Genomic DNA, 23,210 nt, shown 5'->3' with positions numbered 1-23,210 from the left:
CGCTCTAAAACATTTTTATAGCAAAAATATACTAATACTAAATTTAAATTAAATAATTAAAAACATAAAAAATTTCAGAATATTTAAATTAATGTATTACTCTTGTTTAATCGTTCTTTCAATAAAAAACAAATGCCAAATTCTAAACTTTATTTTTGTCTTTGTAGCAACCCTGTGCATTCGCCATTTACGCATTTCGTCGAGAAATTTTCATTTCGCTGTCGTAATCACAATCGCTCTGTGCGCTGCTGGGAAAGAAAAATTCCATTTAATTCAGCTTCCATAATTTTATTGCCATTTTCATAGAATTTTATGCAATTATGCTCATTTAAAATTTGAACATGAAACAATTAAACCCCAAAAAATATATATAAAATAAATGCTAATATAATTAGAACAGAATTTTAGCGCACGCAAAGCGAAATTTTTGCTTAGAAAAAGCTTATTGAAGTCACATTTCGTGGTCGAGAAAAACGGGAGTACTGCTCCAGTGGAGTAAAAGTCGCCCCTTACACACCTTCGCAACATATATGTGATAAGACCACGTATTACTCGTCGAGATACATTATTAAAGTGGAGTTGCATACTAAACTAATTATCGAGTAATAAAAGGTGCTTAAGTTGAATAGTGTGGTTTCGGTGAAAGTGTGAAAAAAGAATTTATTTCGTATTAAAAATAATGGTCACAAATGACAAGTGCAAGTTATTCATTTAAATACGGCAGTCTAACAAAGTGCAGAATAATAATGAAAACAGCGCTCGGATAATGAATAATCGGTAGTGGTAAAATACGAGCAAGAAACCAGCAGAAAAATACGCAATTATTGTCAGTTATTGCAAGATTGTGTTGTAAACGTTAAAAAACAATTTTCAACTCCCGAATTTATTTATAAATACCTAGGAGGATGGAATTATTTACTTCAATTTGCACAAATTGCAAAACTTTTGCCGCTGTTGCGCTCATGTCAAAACTCTTGCTTCAATCAAAACATGAACAGAGATGTTAACTGGTAAGTTGACTTAATTTTTTTGTTTTCTTAATTAAGTGTTTGGTGAATTTGTGTTTTTAAATATTATTTCTGATGTTTCGGAATATTGAGTTATCTAATATTCAATAAAGTTCAAATTATTTATTTTCTATATGATTTTTATTACAGATGTTTTAATTAGTTGTCAAAAAAGGTGTACTTAGTAAATATTGAGGTACTTTGCAACACTGTTTTCGTTATTTTGACATTAAACAGTGTTGTTGTGTTTTGACTGACAACTAACCTCAAAATACTTCAGGGCAAAAAGTGACAAATGATTAATTTTATTTCTGTTGCCGTGTTGTTGTTGCTGCTTGTAATTCATCGGGGCGACATCGTTGACGGCGAAGCTTGCAGAAAATTTCACAAATAATATAAAACTACAAAAAATCATTCTTGAATTGCATTTATTTTACTGCTCTGACGCATAAAACCATTGCTAAAATATTTAACATGTGAATTGAAATTATGTATAAATCAATCAACGAGGACAAAAATTTAGAACAAAACAACTTAGAGCCTACGTTTCATCGCTGTCTAAAGGGAGTGAAATAGAAGAAAAGAAAAAAAAAACAAAAAAAAGCCCACAATAATATTTTTTATAGTTAGAGTGGCTATTTTGAAAACAAAATTAGTCTAGTTAATACAAGTGCAAGTGATTTTGTTGTTCATTGTTCCGCTAATGGAAAAAGAACGAAGCGGTTGTGGTAGCAGCAGCACGCGCTATACCAGTGCAAGCGAACGTAGCGACATTGTTGGTGAAAACTCGCATACTCTAATGGCTAGTGAATACGATGGCTTATTAAAGAAACATAAAAAATCGAAAAGGAAGAGTAGTAAACGTTCACGATCTCGTGAACATACTCCTACACGAGAACTACGGCATAGCCGTAGCAGCAGCAACCAGTCACTTCGTAGTCCATCCAGTCCAGACGGCGATGGAGCTTTAACAATGACGCAAGCATCTACGAAAACAAATGCCTTGAATGCCATCGTAGAATACTCTGATGTAAGTTCTGAAGATTTCTCTGATCCCGAGGCGGGAGAAATTAATTCGGAACCAAATGAAACCACCAAACAACAAAGTGTCGAAGCAGCGGTATCAAATGTTAGCAAAGATCGTAGACCTTCCACACAACTTCCGACACCAAATGCACCCAAAGGAGAACAACAACTTCAGAACATGAGCAGTGATGATGATACTTTTCGGTATGTTAAAAAATATATATTTCTTTTTATTATTATTGTGTGTACACATTGAAAAACTATTTAAATATTTATTTGTCTTTAACAGAAGAAAACGTAAAGAGAGTCTTGATAATTTATCCAATCTATCGCCAAATCGTGTGCGTCGCATTATACTTGGTTCTCCAGTGCGAGGGGCAAAATCAAATAGTGGCGCTGTAACAACAACCGGTCTATTGAAATCCAAAGGAGATAAAATGTCCGGTTCAGTTACATCCCCCAACGATTCGAACTCAGGCATGTTGTCTCACCATCGTTCACACAATGACCCAGCAACGAAAAAGCAAAAGAAGAATAGCCTTAACAGCAGCAGTAGCAAATTACTTGAAGAAGAAGTTTCCGACTGGGATGCGGCTCTAGCTAGCAGTGATTCCATGGATACGGATGAATTCGAAGCAGAATTAAAGCGACAAAAACGCAAAAAAGCCAAAAAAGACAAAAAACACAAGCGAAATAAGAAATCAAAGAAACGACGAAAGAAACGTGCACGTTCATACTCAAGCATCGAGTCTATTTCTGACAATGATTTAGATGAAGTTATAGCAGCCGAGAGTACACGTCACTACACACCTTCACCGAAGGCACATCGTTTTCACGAAAAATCTCTTGGCAACAGTGCAATTAAGAGTCCCGAGCGCAACACCGCTGGCAGTGGTGTTGGTTCATCCTATACGCCAATCAAAGAAGTTAGTCCTATGTCCATAGATACACCACCAATGCGTCCTGGCAGCAGTAACAGCTACTATGCTGAAAAGACAGGTGCTGCTTTAACAGCCAACACTGCGGTAAAACCGAGTGGCCCACCCACAGTTACACCTGCAACTGGTCTACAAGTCACTGTAACTAATCAACGGCATCGTACACCACCACGTACCAGTGGCAAAACGCGTTTCCCCGTCGCAACATCACCGCACACACCACCGCTTTATGGGGGCGGCAATGTTGAGCGTGGACATAGCGCACGTAGCACACGTTACACACTTAGCCCACCAAAGGAGGAACTGTTGTCTACGCACCATCACCATCAACATCGCTCCCTAAGCAATGCCAGCGGTGGCGGTGCAACTAGTCATCATTACAGTGGCAGAAGTAGCAGTGGTGTGGATATGCATAAATATAAGACTATTTCACCGGGTAAAGTTTCTTTGTATTATTTATGTAATATATATTTATTCAATTTAATTGCTCTATATTTTAGATCACTACCATCATCACCAGCCTGCTACACCGCCGCATAAGCGCAGAAAAGCAATCGACACACGAACGCCTGCGTACGAGTCACATCATTCGCGTCATCACAGCTCTAGCGCACACAGTTTGCGTAAAACGCATGATTTTGATCGGTTTGGTAATAGTAACAGGGACAAATATGGTAGACGCTACTCCAGGTACTAAGCACACACACAATTAGTATTTGCATATATTTTCTAAATATTTAAATTTGTTTTGTAGAAGCCCCAGCTTGTTGAATGTGCGCAACAGACAATCACCCACATACGCCGCAACCTCTTCATCATCATACCGCAGCGGTGGTGTTTCGAGTGGTAGCCATCGTCATAGTGGTGGCAACAAATACCTACAAACAACATCACCTTCCCCTGTAAGATCAAAGTCATCAAAACGTGGGGCTGGCGCTGATCGTTATTCACGTTCGCGTTCACCGCGTTCTGTAACCCGGCATTACAATTCACCGCCGTCGCCCATCTCTGTCGCGGTGGTGAGTGGACGTTCATTACATCGCCGCTACCGTTCTTCCTCACGTCACCGGCGTCGTGGCGATGGCAAGCGTTCGTACACACGTTCACGCAGTCGTACACGCTCACGTTCACGTACACGTTCGCGTTCACCTTCATCATCACCGATTTCACGTGACCTGAAGCTCAAGCGCATCGAATATAGTAAAAAGATCAGTGACACAAGTCTCTTTGCGGAGCTAGTGAAGGACAAGCATAAGCGGCAAAAGGCGATAGACGTAAGTGCACACACACACAATTATATGAGTATATTGTTTATCATTTCATATTACATAATTGGTTTTTATCATTTTATAGGCGCTACTTGAGCGCCAAGAGGAGAACAGTAACAGCAATAGTGCGCTCATTATAAATGAGAATAGCTCGTCGATAGACAGCGGTACGCCCAAGGTCGTTGCGCATGCAGACCTCACACCGTCCACCATAGACAGCGGCGCTACTGCGAAACCCACAACACTGGCGCCAAACACGACAACAACGCTTGCAACAACAACACCAAATGGTGTGAGTGGCGGCAGTAAATCCGTTGTCGAAATAACTAACATTCCCATGCCGAAGGTGATGGATGAAAATCCACTCACTGAGTCCGCAACAAATGAGCCCGCTAAAGCCAACGCAACAAATACAACAAACACAGTTGATGAGACAGATCGCGAGTCTGTTCTACCGCCACCAATCAAAGCTAAACCTAAAAGTCTCACGGCTTTACCGATGCCACCGGGGATAAGTGCCGCTGATTTAGCCATTGCAACAACACCTTCGCCACCCTCCGAGTACAACAGCAAGAGTATTGCATCTGCACAGAAAGTGAGTAACAACAGCGCCGCGTCCAACGCCACGCCAGCGGCAAATACCAATGCCAACAAGAGTTTGCTCAATTTGCCGATGCCACCAATGGTGCCGGGCGGCGAAGAGCTCAGTGGTGATGAGGACGATGTTATTAATAGTCCAGAAGATTTCGATACCGCAAACACAAGTGGCGCGGCGTCGAAAGGCGGCGCGGATGGTACATCAAAGGACGGCACAGCGGGTAACGGTAAAGTCGCAAACAGCAAAGGCAGCGCTGCCACAGCAAAACGCAAACGGCCGGTAATATTAAATCGTCGCGATTCGCGTAATCAAGTGCGTGATTGGGGCGAACGTTGTGTGGATGTTTTTGAGATGATCGCACAGATCGGCGAGGGCACATATGGACAAGTAATGGAAATAATATTATTTTTTGTGTAATTCTGTATAATTTTTTTCTTTGTAGGTATATAAAGCACGTGACCATCACACTAATGAAATGGTTGCGTTGAAGAAAGTGCGTTTGGAGCATGAGAAGGAAGGCTTTCCCATTACCGCTGTGCGCGAAATTAAGATTTTACGCCAACTAAATCATCGCAATATTGTCAATCTGCATGAAATAGTCACCGACAAACAGGATGCTTTGGAATTCCGCAAAGATAAAGGCTCATTCTATTTAGTATTCGAGTATATGGATCACGATCTGATGGGCCTGTTGGAATCTGGCATGGTCGATTTCAATGAAGAGAATAATGCCAGTATTATGAAGCAACTTTTGGATGGGCTCAATTACTGCCATAAAAAGAATTTTCTGCATCGTGATATTAAATGTTCAAATATTTTGATGAACAACAAGTAAGTAACGTTTGTGTGTGATGATCATACATTTTTGTTTACGGGAGTTTGAGTCATAAAAAATCGAAATATTTGAATTCGAAGTTCGAAAAAGGTGTTTTTAAAAAAATGATTTTAAATTACAGGATACAGCTAATAAAAAAATAGATGTAATCTAAATATTCCTCTTAATTCAATTTCGTATTTTTTTCCGAAGATCAAACTTTGCTCCTTTATATGATCGAAAAATTTTATACACAAAAATTGTTTCGATATTTGGGATTTTTTTTTTGTAATTATACCATTAAATTGATAAAAAAAAAATTTAATTCTTTTTTCGAACTTCGAACTTCGAATATAATTATTTCGATTTTGAAGGCTAACTTCGAAAATCGAAGAATACACTTTTTTCATTTCTGACTATACCCAGAAAAAAATTCGATTTTGTCGTATAGTTTTATTAATCGTCTACAACGTCCACTGAATAATCAATAAAACCTATTAATTTTTTGCAGAGGTCAAGTGAAACTTGCCGATTTCGGTTTGGCACGCTTATACAACGCCGAAGATCGTGAACGTCCATACACCAACAAAGTTATAACGCTGTGGTATCGGCCGCCAGAACTACTGCTTGGCGAAGAACGTTATGGCCCATCGATTGACGTGTGGTCCTGCGGTTGTATATTGGGAGAGTTATTCGTTAAACGACCACTATTCCAAGCTAACGCCGAGATGCCACAATTGGACACGATTTCGAGAGTTTGCGGCACACCGGTGCCGGCAGTATGGCCAAATGTAATTAAACTACCACTCTTCCATACATTTAAGCCGAAGCGACAGCATAGGCGACGACTACGCGAAGATTTTGAATTCATGCCAATGCCTGCTTTGGATTTGCTCGATCGTATGTTGGAATTGGATCCAGATCGACGCATAACCGCTGAGGAGGCGCTCAAATCGCCATGGCTCGCTAGCATTAATCCCGATGAGTAAGTCTGATGTGTTGAACGCATGTTAAATTAAAATGAAAATGGAAAGCATATCCAGTATTTAAAAACATATTTGTTTACAAAATCTAACCTAATTTTTTTTTACTTTCTGCAGAATGGATATCCCGAGATTGCCCACCTGGCAAGATTGCCACGAATTGTGGAGCAAAAAGCTACGTCGTCAAAAGCGCGAACAGGGTGACGCAGGCACGCTGTGAGATTACATCTATGCCATGGTGGAGTCGCCAGTCTGTGATGCTGCGACGACCCAGCGTTTGGTAGATGACAAAGTGAATGCTGACAAAATGGCAGCTAACACAAAACAACTGTGCATATAACAGCTGGTGCAACAACAACAACAACAAACTGAACATTAATTTATAAAAACTCAATTGGTGGCGCTGTGAAGAGAAGAAACGCTTACCATCGACAATGGCAAAAAATCTCATGTGGAATTCATTTTGTATGTAAGATGGTAAAATGTTCAGCACCACCGCGCCGTTATTGTTGAACGCCGTGTCTGAAGTAAGAAGTGTTGAAAGCTTAGCAATTACACAAAACTTTCTTCATCCTTTAACTATAGTAATTGTAATTGAATCACGACATTTTAGGTTTGTTCGTTTTTATAATAACCATTATAACTTGCTATTTTTATATTATTATCATATTATTAGTAATGGCATCAAGTTAAAGCGTAAACTAAATTATAATTAGTTTTAAAAGCAACGAAAAGCATAACTTAAATAAAACTAAGAAATTATTAAACTTTGTAAGCCGATTACAAAACACAAAAAAAAAGAAACAACAACAAAAAAATAATATAATAAATGAATATAAAGATTTACGTACACATATTTAAGTACATGCGACAAATACGAAAGTCTCTTTTAAACACCTTTTAGGTGCATTTCGTTGAAAAAAGTACATTAGAGCACAAACTTGGTGAGCTAAAGTTCGTTAAAAATTACAAAAATTTGTCAACATGCATATTACTAATTCTTTTCAAATGTAATTAAGCCAAGAAAATTAAAAAAGTAACAACAACAAAGCATATTACGAAAGAACTGACAGTTGACTGGTTTGTTGTTTTTGCCGCAGCGGATTGAACTGAGTGATTGACTTGATTGAACTGTACATAATATAATATAAAAGAGATTTCAATAATTGCACACAATTTGTTACGCATGATTTCGTCTCAAACTTATTTTATATGCATAGTGCGTAATCCTTTTTACGTTTCAGCTAACTAACTTCACTTATTTAAATACGTAAACGTAACTTTGTTTAATTTAACATTGTACGCATAAATATGTATGCGTTTAATATGGACTTTCCTCAATACATTAACTAATTTCATATATGTATGTGTGTTGAATATGCATATATAAAAATACAATGTACGTGCATACATATGTACATTAAAATTTTGTAGATTTAACTGAAACGACTTAAACGTTGCAATTACATATTACTGTAAATCATGAATAAATAGCAGCAATTTTAAATTTAGTCAATAAAAAATTCAAAAACAAAAAAAACGTACTAAGAAGAGTTTATTACATTTATAAGTGTATATGTTTTGTAAAGAGTTGCGTGAATTTTTATAGAATTTTTTTTGCATTTCTTACATTATTCTAACCCACACACATAATATTGAACATAATTTATTTCTACTTATTTTCATTACTTTTCCCTTAATAAGCGCATATAATGGTTGTTTGGGAAGCGTACACAATAGTGTCCAATTTCGGTATATTTACGTTGTTCCTTGGAATTTCACTAAAAATAAGGCATACTATACTTGGCTTTTAAAACGATGCGTAAGAGTTTATTAATTGTTTTGAATATAATTCAAGCAATTTAGTTAGAAAATTGAAAAAATTCTGCAATGCCCATTATATACACTAGACAACAATAACATCTCGTGTTATATAAAGCATATAAAAAATTTTGCTAAGTATTTTTTATTTTCATTTTTAAGTAGAACTCGTTATAAAAATCTAAATATTTATTAATTTAATAACTAAAAATTCAAACGCCCACAACCTTTCTACTTTCTAGTGAGCATTAAGCGCGCAATATCGTAAAAATTAAATTAGTGTATACCGAAGTTGGCTGTCTAACATTGCTTAATAGTTATATATTTTTCCATATAAAACAAAATTACATAAATATTAGTATGCTAAAACAGTACACTAAGTCATAGTTAAAAAATATATATATTTTTTTTTATTTGAAAGAGTCTATGAGTATGTAGCCAGATTATGGCTTGTTTTGTCAATCAGCATTAAAAAGAAACACTTGATTTTGTATAGGCAATGAAAATTGTAGTTTTTTTACAGTTTTTTTTTTTCATTTTACACATACAAACAAAGTATTTTTATATAAAATAAAAGTTTAAACAACCGTGTGCAACTCAAGAGAATATTGTTAAGAACAGCGGCGTGTAGTTGAAATCGGTATGGAAATATAGGTAAAATTTGTGCAGTGTAAGCATTTGAACCATGCAAAGTTTATATTTTTTTATAAATAAGTGTAGTACGCTAAAATAAACATACCTACATATATTAGAACAAGATCATACAAATAACCGTGTGTAATGGTTATGTACTGCAATAGCAATTAAACATTTAGAAACTATTGAAGTGAAGTACGCGCATGTAATATAAGTAATTCGTTGAACAAAATAAAATCAAAATATACCTACATATATACATACACACACATATATACATATATATATATATTAATCTTAAGTAAATAATGAAATTATAAGCTAAAAAGTCAATAATGGGTGCATGTGTGAGACTGAAAACAAGAAAATACAAACTGGAATATAAAACTAAGAACTTAACAACTTACAACTTAACGTATGGATATTGTTGGCATGCAATAAATAATATTGTATAAAAACTCATATATATTAAATATTATAAAAATATATATAATGAATTGTATGTAAATGTATGATAACTAAAACAACTGTACGTAAATTTAACCGCTTAAGTATAATTATTGTCATTTTTGTTACATTAAAATAACAAACAAAAAAATATATTAACGAAATTTCTAATTTCGTGTTTTCGTGGCAGAGCAGAGGCGTAAATAAATACAAATAATTAAAAAAAATTTAAGTTTGGAGTATTTAATAAATTTGAACATCTAAGTAAGTACGGCCAATTGGGAATTATTTTATGTTCACGCAATGTATAGTCTATTATGCTAAGCCGTTGTCGGTTTATGCTTACAATTAATAAAAAATGCCAATAATATTTACCTTGACATACATGCATACATAAATTTAAACCACGTAAATGCAGTTGTTTGACATCAATAATAACGGATAGACAATAACAACAAACCATAAGATAACCTGACAGCCAACAGCTGTTACTCTAACACTTTCCTTCGTTTTATATTACATCGCAATTTATTGTTTTGTTCACTTCTTTATCGCGTTTTATTACCTGCTCATATTGGTATGTGTGTCATTTATTTATATGCACAAATTGCAGATACTATTTCCAGCATTTTTGTTTATAAGATTTGGTTAAGTAGACAAATGTCGTCGATTTGTTAGATGTTTATTATTAGTAAGTTGTTATATATATTTAATTAAACGCAAATATACTTTTGAAACTGCTCCAAAACAGTATATACTATAGTACAGTTTTAAGCATAACTGGTATTCAATTGCACTTAAAAAACAAATGTTATGTGTAATAATGAACTGCTGCACATGCTACATTGGATACAAACAAATACTATATAATAAAAATTAACATATATTTTTAATTAATTCACAGTGTCGAAATATCCAATTGTAATACTACTAAAGTACGTTTTTTCCAACTAGCATGCAACCCTATGCGACATACATACCAAAGGAAAAGTTCGGTTCGGTATGCAGAAGGAATAGTGGTGAGCAGAAGAAAAAATAGTAGTTCTTTGTTTCGTCATCGGTTTTAGCCAGTTTTTTAACATTTAACTTGTGTATTTGTGTTAAAAAATATGAAATATCGTTAATAGAACAAGTAAATAATAATATACCATTAAATATTTATGTGCAAAACATATGTAGAGTATGGAAAAAACACTTTCGAATGTGCAGCAGTTGGATGTAGAAAATAGAAAAAAACTTACATTGCATTTGGTGAATATGTAAAAAAAGAGAAGTAGATGAAAGCGTATGAAATAAAGTAGCAATGAGATTTAGGTGATCGAATATAAATATATAAATACGTATATGGAAAGAGTGTTAGAGAAGGGGCAGGTTATGTAGAAGTAAATAACAGGAAGTATAAAAGTACATAGAAACAAAAGTGCAACTGTTATGTGCGACTTGAAGACTATTGTGCGCTGTGGAAGAAAAGAAAAATAAACTTAAAAAACCACATATAACGACATCACCGATAGTTTATTTATTGTGACATATTTACATATATAGCCATCGAACAAGAGCAAATGCAGAATGTAATATAAATACGCATGTATTTATTTATGTGGATACTAAAAATTATATGTATGTGTACCATTATATATATTTTTATTAACCCTTGAAGTCGAACTAACACAACATCTTCATTAATATTAATTCCCATATAATTAAATTAATTGAAAAGAAAAAACTGCAATTAAATTGTAAATGATTAAGGAGTTTAATTATTTTACAGTTGAAAGGGGTTGAAAATATATAAATAATATTGAAAATATATAAATAAATAGTGTTAAAATTTATGATACTTGTGAAAAGTGAAAAAAATATATGTTACTAAAGTGCATACTAAATTGAACGTACTATAAACGAAAGATAATTCGTCGCTTCGAGGACAAACGAATCGTACGTAATTGCAATTTTTCATATATAAATATGTTAATGCTTTGCAGGTTCCATCAATACAATTGAGACTTGTCCAAGACTTGTCTTTAATATTTACCAACTTATTCCCCTTTATCTTGCACCTTCATTAAAATACATACATACATACATTTGTATATACTTTAACAATGTTTTATAGACTTTAGCTTACATAAAAACACATGTATCGCTCATACAACACACACATGTATTATAAATAAGGCGTAATATTGTAATAATTAAAAGTATGGAGTCATGTGAAGAGAGTCTAACTTAAACAGTTGGCTTAGAAAATCTTGCATATTACACAAAGATCATTTTACATTTTAGCTTAGGTAACAGTTCCTGGCTTTTAAAAAATTTTCACTTAATTATTTACACTTGAAATGCATATATCAAAATTGTATTGTATTAAATAAAACTGCTTCAAATATTTTAGTAACTTTCGCAAGTTATTTCTCTCTTCATAATCAAAATATGTATACGTATAATCAATATGAAAATAACTTTACCTAATTATTGAATTTCACCATTTAAATGTCTATTATTTTCATATTTTCTCTGTTATCAGCATTGTCAAACTGTGTTGGCACATTACTGAGGTAAACAACAATCTCAAATACTAGCTATCAAATACATGACAAGAAGCATATGTACATCAAAGAAATACGTATATTTATTTTGTGAAGCAGACGATACCGCTCAGAGCAGCTGCTAAAGCAGAGGTGAGTGCTTTGGTTTGTAGATTGTTGGAGTTGCACTCAATTGTATAACGCTACAATCGTTCTCTAATGAAAATCTTTATATATATATGTAGGTAAGAGCACATAAGTCGGCTGAGCAGAGAGTCAAAAAGAATATAATCTCCCAAGTCAGCAGCTGCAAAAGCTTGTGGAACTGAGAATTCCCCGAGAGCGTTTTAGCGCGACGAGTGTGTTTTGTTGACGTGCGTGTAAGTAAAGAGACTCAAAATTGATAGAAATAACAAGAAGGCTGCTGCAACTGGTACCTCTTCCGAGGACCAGCCGCCGCGCAAAAAAGGACGACGTTCAGCAGCAGGATCAACGGCAGCAGCCGCAGCGGGAGCTACGATAGCGACGACCGGATCCGCAGCAGCAGCAGCAGCAGTAACTGGTACAAGTGGAAGTAGTATACTCAGTACGTTTGTGTCTATTGACGCAGAAACAGCGTCGACTTCTCGAGCGGCCCAACAGCAGCAAACAAATCAAAATCAAAATATTCGTGAGAAACAAAATAGAGGTGGTGAACCAAAAAGTAATAGTTGCATAAACATCGAAACAAACGAGAATTTACAAGAAAATACAACAACAAATACTTCAATTAGCAGTGATAGTGTTGTGAGCGTCGTCAGTGGCGGCGCAGTCGTTGACCGTAACATTGAAGTACTTGAAAATAATATTAATTGTATTAGTGGTAGCATAACAACAACGAATATGCAAAATTCAACACTGAACCCCACATTATCGAGCACATCCTCATCGGGATCGGGTTCGGTTGGGGGCTCCGCGTCAGTGTCCGCGTCTGGTGCGCCTTCGGTTGGCAATACATCATCAGCAAATTCGGCAACTGATGGTGGCGGTAGTACGGTAGGGCAGCATGCCGGTGACTCTATAGCTAATATACCTAGTTCTGTGAATTCATCAACTTCAACATCAAATGGACACGACACCAAACACAACGGATTCACCGGCAACAATGAGAGTGGCACTGTGGATCTACAAAACAATACCGATCAATCGATCGTGCCCATTGCCAATCATAATTTACACTTGGACAAATCTAATCAGGAGATAATACGATTGATTGGCCAATATTTACAGGATATAGGTTTGGAGAAATCGGTAAAGACCCTAATGGCAGAATCCGGTTGTTATTTAGAACATCCAGCTGCATCGAAATTCAGAGAACATGTCTTGTCTGGCGAGTGGAACAAAGCAGATGTCGACTTAAAGGTAAGTAACATTGGCGGGTTAGGAGAAATACCAAAAGTGTGCAAGATTCTTTTTTTCAATCATTTAGTATTGTGGTATTGACCTCTAAACTGATTTTTATTTTCATTTTGGTTTTCCACGATTAAATTATTTGACTAAAAAGTCGTTTTGAATAATAATTATGACGGGTACAAAAATAAATACTGAACCAAACTACATTAACATATTTAAGTAACGTTTATTGTAATTGTGAGTTAAAATATATATATATACCGATATTATTCACAATGCAATACTAAAAAAAGATTGTCTCTTTATGCATTCGACTTCGTGCATTAGTAGTGGAGCCAACGTCCAACGCACTCGCTAACCATTGCCCTCTATTCGCACCCGCTCAAGTACTACTCATTATGGTGCAGAACCTATACACCCAGATACTTTATTTGTACGCTGCTCTTCTTTTGTACTATTGTTTACATTCCACTAAAATAGCTAACTGAGACAAAAAACCAAACATAGAATTGTTGAATTTGAGTTGAAAAATGCTACCAACCAGAGTAAATTGATTGACAGCTGGAGGAGAGCAGCAGCAGCAGCTAATATACCAATGAGATTTAGCTTTTACTTTGTCAATGTTTTTTTTTTTTTATTTGTATTCGCTTTGTAAAAGCTTTTGGCGATTGCGCGCGCTCACCACTTGATGACTGGCTGGCTTTTGGTTTTATGATTTTATTTATAAGCGTAACCACGTAGATATGTATGTATGTGTATAGAAATACAAAAACAGAAAATTAAAGTAAACCAAAGCAAATTGTAGCAAAACAAAGAAATCGAGTAGAAGATGTACAAAGAACCCACACTCAAAAGCTAACAAGACATATCACACAGACACGCAAGCGAAAAATGTACAATGCCATACAAAAACTGAATCACTACGTACGCTCTAGATGGAGAGAATGATTTTGTCAGGTGTTTAATGCGCATACATATTTATATTTCATGCGATTGCAATCATGACTTTCCTAATAATCACTCAACAATCTTTTGTTATTCATAATAGATTAAAAAAATTGCGTAGATTTTTATTAAATTCATTTTCATGCATTGATACACTATCGACACAATTGACTTATGGCCTATATGTACATATGTCTAGTCTAGTTGAGTTTGCGTTTTTCTAGCAATTTGCTTAGCTTGGCTACGCATGATGAACTTCTTGTTGATACACTTGTGTTATTCTGCACGTACATACATTTAAAAACAAAAACAAAAAAATGATTGGGGGTGGGTGTTATGTGCGTTGTAGAAATGTGTCTATCGAAACAAAGAAACTGCAGAAGCGCTTGTGATTTTACATGCTCAATGTAAAAGTGTGTTCATAATAGCAGCTGATTACCATGCATGTCGGGTCAATGCGCCCACATTTAGCTTTGTTGTGTAAAATGTTATACGTGCAAAGAGTGTACAGCGACAAGGCTAGAAATCGGAGTTGGGAGATTTTGAGATGATTATGTACGAGTGTGTATGTATGTTTCGCATGTTTACATGCGTTTGCGTGCCAATACATTATTTTTTTCGATTTACTTTGTTTTAGCGCTCAATTCTCACATTCCTAATTCAGCTGAGTTTTTTATTCGTATTAGAAATGCATACAAAATTAAATAATGCATTATGTTAAATTAAATATTACGGTATTTTCAAAAATTACTTCAAAGATTGTGACTTTTTCAAAAATAACTGCTTATTGGACAATTCTAATGACGTTGTTTGAGTCCAGACTTCTATTCACCACGATTATGCTCGCTAAGTTTGTGTACTGCTCTCAAAATTTTTTAAGTGAAACCAATAAGAAAGTTGTCTGATTGGATTCAATACAAGAAAATGTGTAAATAAGTCGAAAAATAAAAGTTGGTTATTCTAACTCTATTTGATTATACCAGTTTATTGCATAAAACTGGTGTAACAGCTGGTTATTCTATCTCCATTTGATTATACCAGTTTATTGCATTCAAATAATTGTATAAAAGCTTATAAAAGATTATTACATTAAAAAAACTGGTATAAAGGTTGAATATTATTTTATACCAGTTTATTGCATTCAGAAAACCGCAATGTTTGGAGAAATCAATTTAGCTCATTTTTCATAGTTTTTTCAGATTTTATTACAGAATTTCTGTATAACTGTATAGTCGCTCTCAGATTAGAGTTTATTCTTAACTTTTTTCACATTAATTCATCTCAATTTCGTTTCTTAATTACATTTAAATCAATAAATGTATACTCATAAAGTACGTGAGAAATGAAATTAACATTTTAAAACAAGTTGAGTGGAGTTCATGGTATAAATTTAAGATGGTAATATAATGACGTTGTTTAACATTATATAGTTAATTTAAACTGCAATTCCTTTTTTATGTTGTTTTTCGTTATTTTTGTTATATCTTATAACGTGCATTTGTTTATACAGTGGAACTTCCATAACTCGAAGATCTCCATAACTTGAACACTTGAATTGGCAATACTGTTTAGAAGCTAAATTTCATACCAATATCATTCCCTAACTCGAATTTCTCCATAACTCGAACTTTTAAATTGGCAATAGAAGTCAACTTTCATACAAATTTCCTTCCATAATTCGAACTTTTCGACCAGGGCATAATACAAAATTTTAAATTTTACTATCGAGGAAGAATTTTAAAAGAGGCCCTCTATATCGTACGGAGGTGAACAAAAAATATAATTTTACATTTATGGATTGCATAAATCATCTAAGAAAGGCATGGGATATAGACATAGACGCCAAGAGCCAAACAATAGCAAAATGCAACAAACAAAACTCCAGAAAATATCTTTTAACATATATCCATAAAAATTAATGCGAAGTGAATAAATAATACTGTAGAGAAATCTATATTTTACAGCTTTTGGAAAATTTATATGTTTTAATGAAAACTCTATAACTCAAAGTCTCTCTAACTCGAAGTTTTTTTGTGGATTATGGTGATTCGAGTTATAGAAGTTCCACTGTATTTGAATTTTGAGAGCGTAAAATTCATTGTGTTCTCTCCATGTACATACGTAGTTTCCCACATTCGGTATCAACAATCGTCATCTTGTCGAACAACTAATTTCTGTATTGAATGAGTTTTAAAATACATCCTCAACTGACTATTTTTAGAATTACAAACAAAAAATGTAAAACACTCGAGTACTCCTTACTCGCATTGAAAATGAACAAAATATGTGGCATTAAGGAGTACTCTATGGGGTACATTGGGGATATTATTTCATTCATATACTGTAAACGGAAATCGACACTCTACATCCTCTTCATGCGAAAGTCGCCATAATGATTAAAATTAATATTTTATTTCCTTAATATAGTTAAAAACAAATTACAAATATCTATCTGAAAATCACACTCTAACGCATTGGTATTTTTCTATCAACAAATAGGAGCTTGAACCACTCATTGACAATGGCAAACCGTCGACTATCATCGAAATGAAATTTTTACTATTAGAGCAGAAGTACTTGGAGTTCTTGGACGATGGCTGTCCATTGGACGCTTTGCATGTGTTACGCAATGAACTAACACCGCTACAACACAACACTTCACGTGTTCACCAACTCTCCTCATATATGATGTGTTCGAATAATCATGATCTCTACCAACGCGCCAAATGGGAGGGCAAAGGCATATTGTCACGTGCTGTGCTCATGGACCGCTTACAGGGTTTCCTGCCACCAACAGTGATGATGCCACCGCGTCGTTTACGCCATTTACTGCAGCAGGCAGTCGAATTGCAATCGGAACATTGCGATTTTCATGATATGGCGTTCAAAACGAATTTGCAGAATATCTCATTGCTTAGTGATCACACCTGTGACACAGATGGCTTTCCTATGCAAACTATACAAGTGCTCACCGATCATTGTGATGAGGTTTGGTATTGTAAATTCTCGCCAGATGGCCTTAAACTCGCCACCGGTAGTAAAGACTCCAGCGTTATCATTTGGGATGTGGATCCATATAAATTGGTGCTGAAGCATCGTCGCATATTGGAGGCGCAATCCAATATAAGCGTGGCTTTTGTCAGCTGGAGTCCAGATTCGAAGTTATTATTGGTGGGCGGACCGGATGATACACCCGAAATAAGCATATGGAATGTAGACGATGGCAAACTAATACTAAAAATGTCGCAATCTGTTGACGACAGTCTATCGTGTGGTGCTTTCAGTCGTGATGGCAATCGCTTCGTTTGCGGCGGTCAAAAGGGACAGTTCTACTTGTGTGATTTGAGTGGCACAATACTCAATACTTGGGAGGGTGTACGGATTAATAGCGTTGCCTACCGTGCAGACAATAAGACTATAATAGCATCGGATAATCACTATCGTATCAGAGGGTGAGTTGTATTTTTACTTCTTTATTATAGCAGTTCAAATTATTATAAGATTATCCACATATTTTTAGAGATATTTTTTTTTTGTTGCTGCTTCATTTAATTTTCCTTAATATTTTCGCCTTTTCGTTGTTTTTTCAGCTACAATTTCGAAGATCCCGGTACCGACTTCGATATTCTCAAAGAACCGCATCCGATTATGACATTTACTGTAAACTCTGCCGATCGTCTGGCCTTGCTCAACATTTCCAGCCAAGGGCTACATTTATGGGATTTGGAGGACAAGTGTCTAGTGCGTCGGTTTCAGGGCATTCGTCAAAGCAAATTCGCCATACATTCATGCTTTGGTGGGGTAAATGAGAGTTTCGTGGCGAGTGGTAGCGAAGATAAACTGGTTTGTATTTGGCATATAAAACGCGAGGAGCCCTTGGGCAAACTGGCCGGTCATACAAAAACAGTGAATTGTGTTTCCTGGAATCCGATGTTTCCGTCCCTCTTGGCATCAGCTAGTGACGATGCCACCGTACGTATTTGGGGCCCGAAATCGCACAGTGCCAATGCCACACCCGAAAGTGATGACTGTTCGTCTTGTTCATCATCGTCGTCATGGAATATGACATCGTAATTTAGCAACACACATATACGCATATACGATACACACACCATAATAAGCGGTAAACAATAGAAAGCAAGCACACTGTTATCGCTATAGCCACTTAGATAAAAAAAAACAACTAAAATAGCAATACAACAATTAAAATAGTAATAACAACAACAATCTATAAAGAAGGTTAATGGACAAAACAAAACCAAACCAAAACTAATTGGAAATTAACAACAAGCAACAACTATCATTTAAAATAAAATTAATATAAGAAAATAAAATATTTATATGAAATTTATTGAAAAAAAAAAACACAACTGAAGGTGCGAGTAGTGAGTGATTCACTGGCAATGCAGTGATTTCGAAATTGTGTTCGAAAACAATGTGCGGCTGTAAAACGCCGCGCATTTAACCGACAAACCATTGAACAAGTTGTTGTGGGAACGTTAATAATTAATTTTGCCATTAGTTTTTAAGAAAGGCAAAACCGAAGCAGCCCTATGTGCCCATTTATTTTCTTTTTCAAATTAATTAATTATCTAAATGTAAAGGCCACAAAATAAAATGCATACGCTAACAATATTTACACATATGTCACATGCATACAACAGCAACAATAAAAATATAACAGAAAATTTGCTACAACAAATAAATGATTATGAAAAATATAAGCCTAAAAGCAAAATGGACCTAAAATTTGATTTAGTTGATTGAGAAAAAATTAAAACGAATAAATACAAAACTAAGAATGATTAAATTTAGCAATTAAACTGGTTTATATATAATTAATATAGTATGAAATAAGCGTTAATAGTAATTTAATACAAAAAAAAATAGTACTGCATTGGGGTGGCAAGCAGATACGCAGTGGCGTGCATAAATTGAAATATTTAATGAAACTAATTTTTTAAACATTATAATGTAACGTGTGTCTTGAGTATTATGCTCAATGCCGTGTTATCGTGTTATCGTCATCAACAAAAACACGTTGGACTAACAACTAACAGTTAATTTAGCACAGTAACAACTAAAAAGCAAAATTGTCGCTTCTCAAAACAGTTGCTGTAAATAGTAGCGAGCGCTGTTTAAAATTTAACTGTCATATACGCGTTTAGCTGTCTTTGTTTTTTTAAACTGTTGAGGTTTTTTTTATTACCGGGGCAAATAATATACATATTAAGTAAATAAACATATTTTTAACTTTACAATTAAATGTTTTGTTTATAGTTAATAGTTTCATAGCTTTTAAGCTAGCTTTAATATATACAAAATAAGAAACTCTTAATACAACTTTTTAACTTTAATAATTAATCTAAATATATATATATATATATATATACATATGTATTGTTTAACAAATTAATGAAGTATACCAACAACTTATGTGCGCCACCCTGTCAACTGTGCTACTATCCCTTCTTAGCTATTTAAAATTTATATATAAAATTAGTACTGTTCTTAAGTGATTAACTACATATATGTATACATATATACATATACCGGATATACAGATATACATATACCGGAAGTAAAAAATATAATATAAAAATATACTAAAAAGGGGTAAATGAAACACAATATGTGCATGAAAGGCCAGCCCCCAAAACGTATAACAAAATAACATAAACGAGCCGCGGAGCAGAGATTTCATGCACACAAGCAAAGAAGAAGAAAAAAGAAAAATATTATATGCATGGTGATGAATCAAAATTGACATAGAAGCCTATAAAAATAATATACATGCGAAAATTAATGAACGATTTAACGTATGTATGTACATATGTGCACTACATACAGACACAAACTTATCTGTTTATGTATACATATATAAAGAACATTTTTAATTAACGTATTTAAGCGATTGATAATAAATTACGTTTATATAAGACTTGTTTGGGCAATCATTACTTTTGCTAAAGGTGGGTATGCAAATAAATTCCGTTGAAAATCCTTTTTACAGCTTCAAATTTAAAATAATCTTATGCATGTTTTTTTTTGTTTTTTATTTTTTTGAAATTTCTACGCGCTCTATTTACTTTGAAAAACAAAAACTTCATATTCATGTAAAAGTTTAATAATACTCGTTATAATTTTTTAGCACATACGTCACAATATTTTTTTTAAATATTTACAAGATTTCATTTTAATCAAAAGTAAAATTCTAAATAAACAGATATATGACGTTTTATATACTCCTTTACTAGATAGACGGGCAATATAATAAAAAAAGATTGCAGCTTTTGTACACATCCAACTATAGCATAAATATACACCAAAGCAAATATATGGTGACCTTTAACAAGTAGTTGATGAATGTGGGCACCCAAATCTGTAGTGTTCTCACGCCATACTATCAGTGGCAAGAGGAAAATTTTAGAAAAATTTGCTATTGTTATCGCTTTTAATAGAATTAAAGCAAATTTGCTATAACCAGTAGTTTCAACCAGTCGCGGATTGTGTGCACTCGTCACAACAAATAAAATCAAAGTTGTAATAAAGTAGTCTAAAAAGAAACAAAATATAAGATATATCTGAGTTTAATTTAAATCAAGTAAATGTTTTTGTTTAATTTACCAATTAAATTTTGCAAGCAGCATATATAAAAACCCTTTTCGCTGATAATTTCATTTTGTAACGAATCCTGTTTAATGCTGCCCCTTTGTCGCCACAATGCGAAGGACTCTAGTAGCAGCAGCACAAGTGATAATTTCCAATTAAGCTGTTTGTTAGAGTAGCGCCTATTGTGTCAAACAAATTTTATTTTAATTTAATATTCGCTGTATTACCTTAAAATCGCGATTATGTAGCATATGCCTGTAAGACTCTTGTGACAATAGCATCGCATCTACCAGTATTATTATTGGATCAAATTCAATATATTTGTCCGCCACTTTATGACACTTTTCCTAATGTTAGAGAAAATGATTCAATAAAATATTAAATAATATTTTGTTAGTAACTTTATGTGTGATACATACGCATTGATTTGTTTTGATTGCAGTGTTACTATACTTTCTATACAATTCGGCAATAGGATGTCCACAATTTATGCAAACATATTGCTTTAGTTGCTTTGAATGCGTAGATTTCATCTGTGCAGTTAACTTTGTCATTTTTATAATTTTTTATATATGTTTATTACTTTTAAGCTTTTATAACGCGGCACACGACTTTAACATCCACAAAACAAATTATTTTGTATTTTTTATCTTATTCCTTCTTCACTTTATACGTAAATAAACCGCATTGACATTTACATATGTATATATTTTACAACATAAATTAATTATGCATTATTTTAGAATATAAAATTTGACCAAAAACTTAATTTAAACAAAAGTAACTAATTTTTTCATTGATTAAAAATGTATTATGGCACATAATTTATGAAATACAATCATTACTTATTACTCTTTTCTGCAATTTCCACTTTTATCAACAGCTGATTCAGAGCAATTGTACATTTGACAGTTCTCTGCTTACATTCCATTTTGTTTTTGTGCCGAAATACATGATTATCTTGTTTTAATTTTATTCCGATTAAAGTTTTACAGAAAAATGTTGGATAAAGTGAAACACGTTATATTAGTACTGTCTGGTAAAGGAGGTGTGGGCAAATCCACTGTTAGCACACAACTTGCGCTGGCATTACGGGAAAGCGGTTTGAAGGTGACTTAAATAAAAATTGTATCGCAATAGTTTTTCATTTACACTATTTTATAGGTCGGTCTACTGGACATAGATTTATGTGGCCCAAGTGTCCCTTACTTGTTGGGTTTAGAAGAAAGCGATGTCTACCAATGTGATGAAGGTTGGGTGCCTATTTACACCGGGGAAGATAAAACGCTCGCTGTCATGTCAATAGGGTTTTTATTAAAGAATCGGAATGATCCTGTAATTTGGCGTGGCCCTAAGAAAACTATGATGATACGACAATTTTTAACTGACGTCAAATGGGATGAGTTAGACTACTTGATTATCGATACACCGCCAGGAACTTCAGATGAACACATAACAGTGATGGAATGTATGCGTGATGTGAAGTGCGATGGTGCTATTATGGTTACCACTCCGCAGGGTGTTGCTTCAGATGATGTACGCAAAGAATTAACCTTTTGTCGAAAAACCGGTGTTCACGTGCTAGGTATTGTGGAAAATATGAGTGGGTATGTTGGTACATAAAAACACTTCTGCAATGTGTTACAATACATTATAATTTGTAGATTCGTTTGCCCGAAATGCAGCAATTGTACAAATATATTCTCCTCTGAAGGAGGCGCTGAGTTGGCCAAACGAGCTGGTGTGCCGCACTTAGGAACTTTACCAATTGATCCACGATTGAATGTATTAGTGGGAACCACCCGTTCGGTGCTTACGGAATTACCGGAATCAAATACAGCGACCATCTTTAAGTCAATTGTCGAGCAGATTACAAACCACAATTCCAAGTCTGTTGATACAAATTGAATGTATAAATTGATTGATTGATGTTATTTGAATTGAATACTATGTTTAATAGTAAACGTTATTGTTTTTTTAGACATTTGCATATAAATTTGTATTTCTGTTCTTTTCGTAATTTTGAACTACAAACAGTTGTATAAAAGGTTTATCGAAATATCGAAAATCGATAAAACTATTAATGGAAACTGTAACGATATGTAAGTATTTTTTCTTTCTAATATTTCTTTCTCTTTGGTTAATTAGACATTTTCTTTATATAATTTATTTAATAAATCTAATAATAATTTAAA

The 23,210-nt window shown here is 34.2% G+C and overlaps 3 protein-coding genes and 2 long non-coding RNA genes across 8 annotated transcripts; 2 read left to right on the top strand and 3 right to left on the bottom strand.

The window, feature by feature from the left end:
- The first annotated feature begins 196 nt into the window (after positions 1–196).
- On the top strand, positions 197–20,344 carry LOC105221593 (WD repeat-containing protein 26 homolog). 4 transcript variants are annotated; one of them, XM_011198693.3, is made up of 11 exons: positions 197–1,010; positions 1,158–2,237; positions 2,323–3,407; positions 3,472–3,661; positions 3,726–4,245; positions 4,325–5,224; positions 5,280–5,668; positions 6,163–6,636; positions 6,752–9,802; positions 12,066–12,219; positions 12,312–12,827. In XM_011198693.3, exons 2-9 carry the CDS (start codon positions 1,711–1,713, stop codon positions 6,852–6,854), a joined length of 4,188 nt encoding a protein of 1,395 aa, XP_011196995.2. In that variant the 5' UTR covers positions 197–1,010; positions 1,158–1,710; the 3' UTR covers positions 6,855–9,802; positions 12,066–12,219; positions 12,312–12,827. The 4 variants fall into 4 exon arrangements, with proteins under 4 accessions (XP_011196995.2, XP_011196972.2, XP_011196963.2 ...); XM_011198670.3 differs by lacking the exons at positions 197–1,010; positions 1,158–2,237; positions 2,323–3,407; ... (4 more) ...; positions 6,163–6,636; positions 6,752–9,802 and adding exons at positions 10,434–10,557; positions 16,903–17,855; positions 17,994–20,344 and having other exon boundaries at positions 12,312–13,467; XM_011198661.3 differs by lacking the exons at positions 197–1,010; positions 1,158–2,237; positions 2,323–3,407; ... (4 more) ...; positions 6,163–6,636; positions 6,752–9,802 and adding exons at positions 10,519–10,670; positions 16,903–17,855; positions 17,994–20,344 and having other exon boundaries at positions 12,312–13,467.
- LOC128921576 (uncharacterized) lies at positions 8,282–12,115 on the bottom strand. Its single transcript, XR_008471018.1, has 2 exons — positions 12,007–12,115; positions 8,282–11,264 (listed from the first exon to the last, which is right to left on the bottom strand). It is a non-coding gene; the product is annotated as an uncharacterized LOC128921576 (long non-coding RNA).
- On the bottom strand, positions 13,278–14,337 carry LOC105221564 (uncharacterized). Its single transcript, XR_852404.3, has 2 exons — positions 14,000–14,337; positions 13,278–13,942 (listed from the first exon to the last, which is right to left on the bottom strand). It is a non-coding gene; the product is annotated as an uncharacterized LOC105221564 (long non-coding RNA).
- On the bottom strand, positions 18,759–21,912 carry LOC105221555 (protein ARV1). Its single transcript, XM_011198623.3, has 4 exons — positions 21,435–21,912; positions 21,243–21,362; positions 21,031–21,175; positions 18,759–20,959 (listed from the first exon to the last, which is right to left on the bottom strand). The coding sequence occupies exons 1-4, from the start codon at positions 21,567–21,569 to the stop codon at positions 20,604–20,606; spliced, it is 756 nt and encodes a 251-aa protein (XP_011196925.1). The 5' UTR covers positions 21,570–21,912; the 3' UTR covers positions 18,759–20,603.
- Positions 21,913–21,925: 13 nt separating this feature from the next.
- Positions 21,926–22,997, top strand: LOC105221547 (cytosolic Fe-S cluster assembly factor NUBP2 homolog). Its single transcript, XM_011198612.3, has 3 exons — positions 21,926–22,125; positions 22,180–22,622; positions 22,680–22,997. Exons 1-3 carry the CDS (start codon positions 22,015–22,017, stop codon positions 22,921–22,923), a joined length of 798 nt encoding a protein of 265 aa, XP_011196914.2. The 5' UTR covers positions 21,926–22,014; the 3' UTR covers positions 22,924–22,997.
- Positions 22,998–23,210: the final 213 nt, after the last annotated feature.

The sequence above is a fragment of the Zeugodacus cucurbitae genome, chromosome 4 (genome assembly GCF_028554725.1).
Source record: "Zeugodacus cucurbitae isolate PBARC_wt_2022May chromosome 4, idZeuCucr1.2, whole genome shotgun sequence".
NCBI lineage: Eukaryota > Metazoa > Arthropoda > Insecta > Diptera > Tephritidae > Zeugodacus > Zeugodacus cucurbitae.
The sequence above is the reverse complement of the archived record's forward strand: the minus strand, read 5'-3'. Positions and strand labels throughout refer to the sequence as shown.

Coding starts and splice junctions, on each gene's coding strand:
- LOC105221593 (XM_011198693.3), top strand. CDS start 1,711: ATGGAAAAAGAACGAAGCGGTTGTGGTAGCAGCAGCACGCGCTATACC. Junction 3,408..3,471: donor ATATAAGACTATTTCACCGG/GTAAAGTTTCTT, acceptor TCTATATTTTAG/ATCACTACCATCATCACCAG. Junction 6,637..6,751: donor GCTAGCATTAATCCCGATGA/GTAAGTCTGATG, acceptor TACTTTCTGCAG/AATGGATATCCCGAGATTGC.
- LOC105221555 (XM_011198623.3), bottom strand. CDS start 21,569: ATGACAAAGTTAACTGCACAGATGAAATCTACGCATTCAAAGCAACTA. Junction 21,363..21,434: donor CAATCAAAACAAATCAATGC/GTATGTATCACA, acceptor CTCTAACATTAG/GAAAAGTGTCATAAAGTGGC. Junction 21,176..21,242: donor TACATAATCGCGATTTTAAG/GTAATACAGCGA, acceptor TCTAACAAACAG/CTTAATTGGAAATTATCACT.
- LOC105221547 (XM_011198612.3), top strand. CDS start 22,015: ATGTTGGATAAAGTGAAACACGTTATATTAGTACTGTCTGGTAAAGGA. Junction 22,126..22,179: donor TACGGGAAAGCGGTTTGAAG/GTGACTTAAATA, acceptor ACTATTTTATAG/GTCGGTCTACTGGACATAGA. Junction 22,623..22,679: donor ATTGTGGAAAATATGAGTGG/GTATGTTGGTAC, acceptor TATAATTTGTAG/ATTCGTTTGCCCGAAATGCA.